Source organism: Panicum virgatum, chromosome 2N (genome assembly GCF_016808335.1).
Source record: "Panicum virgatum strain AP13 chromosome 2N, P.virgatum_v5, whole genome shotgun sequence".
Classification (NCBI taxonomy): Eukaryota; Viridiplantae; Streptophyta; class Magnoliopsida; order Poales; family Poaceae; genus Panicum; species Panicum virgatum.
In genome coordinates, this window is record NC_053146.1 from 4,836,470 (window position 1) to 4,841,480 (window position 5,011).

Here is a 5,011-nt window from a genome sequence, read left to right on the forward strand (position 1 = left end):
AAGCTCAGATTTACTCGGTAAACGAAGACTTATCAGTAAACTAAGTCGCTCGAATGTGAGGCGTCCTTGATCAGCTTGAAAGAACTCGCGGAAAAAGAAAAATGGGTGGCGAAGTCGCCGACGAGAAAATAAATTGCAAGTAGTAAAGTTGTGTTTGTTGGATGTGTATCAACCTTTATAATAGCCGGGGGTTCATATTTATACCCCACGCTAACACAATCCTAGCTGATTACGACCAAACATGATTCTATCTTAAGAAACAAAAACTATTTTAAAATAAAATAACTCTTGCCAAACCAAAATATCTGGTCAATCTCCTCTTCCTCGGTCAACAAGATTTTCAACCGTGGCACGCGACCACCTCTCCAAATCCACCGATGGTGCGATGCAGAATCTAACCCAAAACTGAAGAAGTCTGTAGTCAAGTATTTTATTTCCCAATTTGAATTGCCCACACACATCAACAGATGGTCGAGCACACGTAGTCTGTGTTGCTTGGTAGTAGCGGCCACGATCAGTATGCATCTATTCTACTGGGGCAGCCTTGTCTGTGCCTTTATCCACTCTAGTCCTTGCTGCTTTTGTTGGTCACATCCTAGACTTGCATTGTTTGGAGCCGTAGAGTTCGCGCTGGATGCCACGCGTAGCGTGAAGCGCGGACAGGGCTGCAAAGAGCAGTAGTATCTTTTAAGAAACCCCCGATATCATTGCTGCGGCATTTCAGAGTAAGGCAGTTGGAATGTCATTGCCCAACCATCCCAAACAGAATGAATCGAAAATGCCAGAAAGGCAAGCAGAAGCTTTCTGTTGTGTCGACCATAGGTACAATGATAAATCAAGAAATGCCCACAAAAGCTACACACATATTACACAAGCAGAAAACACAATGTTAAGTGCCCTTCTTCCACGGCTGGATGACTGCCACAACAATGATCACCACTATCACCAGCAGTATGATGATGGCATAGCACATCCACTTTCTCGAATTCTTCTGCAATCTCTTGGCATTCTGTAGAGCGCTAACGCCTTGCTGTATGTGATTGGTAGCATTCGAAACCTTGAAACAGAGGAAGGAAATTGGCATGTAAGTGATTTTCATCTAGCTTGCCATAGAAAAACACTCCATGATTGTCCTATACATGACTAACTGCAGAAGTAGGAAACTCTTACATGTGTCTCGATGTTGTTGATCATGTCTCCTTGAGCCTCAACAAGAACTGCCATGTCCATGAATATCTAAAAGGCAAAAAATAATAACATGTCGTGAAGGGACATATTATCTTTTGATGCTCATAAACAATGAGAAGTTACTGCAAAAATATAGTACTTATGCCTATTCTTAAAGTGTCCTAAATTTCAACTGGGGACACAACTACATCAGTTTTAGCATTAGTTATTTAGATTCTTCTGTTGGAAGCTAGGCATTATACTGACTACTGAGGAGAACTCTGTGTTCATTGAATGACCATCATTTTACACTATAAATGCCAAAAGTGATAATGTGGTACCTCCATTTCATGCGCTTTGTACTCAGCTTTATCAGATACTATATTACATAGAAGAGCTTATGCCCAAAAAAGAAGAAAAGGGATCACCTGTTGCAACTCAAGTAGCTTCCTCTCTAGATCCCTTACAGCATCATGTCGCTCCTGTATTTCAGCAACGGTGTCCAGTATCTGCAAATGACAAAAAAGCCATGTTAATTACGAACCAATGCTGTAAACAGACATGAGTAGACTTGCTCCTAAAACCAATATACCTCAAAAGTCATAAGTAGTAATGACTTGTGCTACACCAGACATACCTGGCCTCTTCCCTGCTGTTGGATTGCGTCTTTGAAGATTTGCTCACTTTTTCCAGTCTCTATCAAGTCATCGATTGTCTGCAGGGTTTGAAGCAACAACATGAGAAATTATGAAGTCAGCCATAAATCAAAATCCGTTGCAAAACAACAGCACAATAACAAGTACAAACACAACCCATGTGAAAAGGTATGATGTCATGATGGTGCAGAGTATTTACCTCTTCATCAGGACGATTACCAGTTACAGTAAAAACCCTTCTTTCAACAACCTCACGGTATTCTTGCCTGATTGCTTCTCTTAAAGCCTGCACCAGATGTTAACAAGGTATTACTTACATGATACAAAGAATATGTTTAATTTTCTCCACAGCTTTATCAGCAATTAGATTATTGGCAGGTGTTCAGAAAGATTAACAAACTTGAAGTCCTTCTAGAATCATACCATCAGCTAATCCAATAGTGAAAGCAGAACTTGCAGCTGAACACAGTGTTTATCTTTTTTTTAAAGTTAAAATAAACAAGCAATCATCAATAAAGACACTTCCCCTGCTTATAATGAGACAGCATAAAGAGTTCTTATACTTTGATGTCTCTTAGGCATGGAAAAGTAGAACACGTCCTCTCTGATACCCTAGAAAGCATATTCAATCTTCCTAGAAGTAAACTAATGACGAAGCAATTAATTGTATGCTCACATTTTAAGATTACCGTATGTTACAGCGAACTTGGTACCAAAGAACAGCAGAATAATCACAAAAATAGAAAGGCAGGCATTTCCATTAGAGGAACACAGTACCTGAAAATCATCCATCCGCTCCTTCAATTTCTTTTTAATTGCTCTGTAGAAATTGGTGAACATATTAAATAAACAACAAATTCTTGCAAGCTACATAACTGAAGACACTGAGATGAACTGTAAATTTACCCAGTAGTCTGTTCTCTTGACCGGTCCACAGCAGACCCCTTTCCACATCCAGGTTTTTGCCTATTTGATAAGTTCTATTCCATAGTGACAGCAAATAATACAAAGTTAATTGTTGATAGCAGCACATAAGTTAGCTTAGTTAAAAAATTCAAAGCTTTCAGAAAATAGTTTGCTTACAATGCAAAACTTGGCAAAATTTTGAAACAAATAAAAACTCCCAAAACACCATATTACAAGTAAAATGGAAGATTTATTTTCGTCATCTTACAGTTACCAGCAAAATGATTGACCAAGTTATAACTTATTTTAATAACACTATCATAAGCATGGAGCAATTCAATTCATATTGATACTGCAAAACTGCTACTTTTAACTACCAGGGTCAAGCAAGAGCATACATCTTTTTCGAGTTCATCAACTTTTGTCTTCGCCTGACGAGCAATTTTCCCCACTTCATCAATATCTTTCTCCATCCGCTGCTTGATCGCTATTAAAAAGAATTGTTGCATCCAAATGTAATGGTATTTCCAAAAGAGTGCATATGCATTTCAGATCAAATAAGGTTAAATGTGCTAGAATAAACAAATACTCACCTTTCATGGCACTTGCTTTTGTAACTGCTTTGGATTCCTCGTTTGCAGTCTACAAACACAAGTTAGGTTCATTACATAAGATTTACAGTCCAAAGGTAAGTTCATCAATAAAATGGCAATCAATGAATGGGCAATGAGTGTACCTGAAGCTTATTCAATAGATTTGTCAGCTTTGCAATTAGGCTCTCAATTGCATCAACCTGGTAATTAAAAAACATGATGTCATTAATCAGAAATGCAAAAGTTGGACTAACAGTGTAAATGTGGTAAGATGAATAGATATGCACAGTAGAGTTCTTATGTAATAATCTACATGTGGTATGATGAATACATGCACATAGTAGAGTATTTATGTAAACAGCACCTTTTTCAAGAAATCCTTTAAGTTGTCTGAAGCATCAGCCTGATGCAATCCCATTTCAATGTCTGCATCTCTTGAAGAGTCCCGCCGAGGGAGCTCAAAGGAATCCTGTGCAAAAGGAAAGTTTGTAATATGTTACATATGTACTGCGTCTACTTCACGAAAGAATGAAAGATGGTTATATTATAAACCCAATATGGAATGCCAAGTGTTCTACATCCACCAGCTTAAAATAACATGATGACAGCCAGCATAGGCACAATAAATATCGGCATTCCATCCCCAACAGAGCAGATAGATTTCCAACTTAATTCTTCACTTCCTTCCGATTGCAAAAGTCTACAAGACTGAAATGCAGCATGCACCAAAAACAAAAAGTTCTAGCCCCTCTAACGTGAAAAGGAGATTCACAGCACATCAAACTCCGGTAAATACAAAGCCTCTGAATTCTCACTTCAACAGCAGCACTTAACGCAAGTAGTCTTTAAACCCGATCATTGCTGCAGTTCAATCAAACCAATTGCACCAAGAGCAACTAATGCAATTGTGCAGTGAGAATGGTTCTAACAGCACAGTCCACCCAGAGCTGGACAATAATTCAGAGAGAAACAGAGCCTCCATCCTTGGTACAACCCAGGGAGGCACAAAACAACTAGCAAAAAAGCTCAACCATTCCGCACAGATCTAACGCGAGTACGCGACCACCCCAAAAGCGGCTAATCTACCGCACCCAGCCGAAGAACACGGGGCAGTCCCTTCCACCGCTAGCTCCGCATTCCGGCTCGCCGCCCCGCTGAAGCAATCCCTTTCCCCGCCGATCACTCCACCGCTGCTACCTCCGATTACGCTAGCCAAGTTTCGGCGCCGCCAGGGTCCGCTCCCAGGACACGGAAGCCCGTACGGGCGGGGGCAGCTCCGACTAGCCCGCCCCAGATCTCGAGCTCGTGCGCCGGATCCCGGCGAGCGGTTTGAAGAAGCGGGATTAGCCTTCCCGGAAGGGTAGGGAAAAACGAGGAGACGGGGCGCTTACCGAAAGGAGGTTGTTCATGGCTCCGGTGCACCGGTGCGGCGAGGAGAGAGAAACGGGCAGCGGCGAGGAGAGAGAGGGGAGCCGAGGAAGGTCGGGGGCCGGAGGAGGTGTGGCCGTTGCGCCGCAGAGGACGCTTTAAGCGGAGGATAGGTGGGGGTTAAGCTGCTGCACGCCGCGGCTGCAGAGGCTGGCAGGTGGGCCACCCGGGATCTTTTTAGGCAGGCTGGCAAGTGTCAAAGGAAAGGTTTTTTCTTCCAGGGAAAGAAGGATGCCGGAGAGAGGTTTTTTTAATGCCGAT

At 41.9% G+C, this 5,011-nt stretch overlaps 1 protein-coding gene across 1 annotated transcript; it reads right to left on the reverse strand.

The window, feature by feature from the left end:
- Positions 1-707: 707 nt before the first annotated feature.
- Positions 708-4,870, reverse strand: LOC120659405 (syntaxin-132-like). Its single transcript, XM_039937536.1, has 12 exons — positions 4,714-4,870; positions 3,687-3,791; positions 3,466-3,522; positions 3,323-3,371; positions 3,128-3,216; positions 2,730-2,803; positions 2,601-2,643; positions 2,023-2,109; positions 1,805-1,882; positions 1,596-1,676; positions 1,171-1,236; positions 708-1,057 (listed from the first exon to the last, which is right to left on the reverse strand). The coding sequence occupies exons 1-12, from the start codon at positions 4,729-4,731 to the stop codon at positions 890-892; spliced, it is 915 nt and encodes a 304-aa protein (XP_039793470.1). The 5' UTR covers positions 4,732-4,870; the 3' UTR covers positions 708-889.
- Between the last annotated feature and the right edge of the window lie 141 nt (positions 4,871-5,011).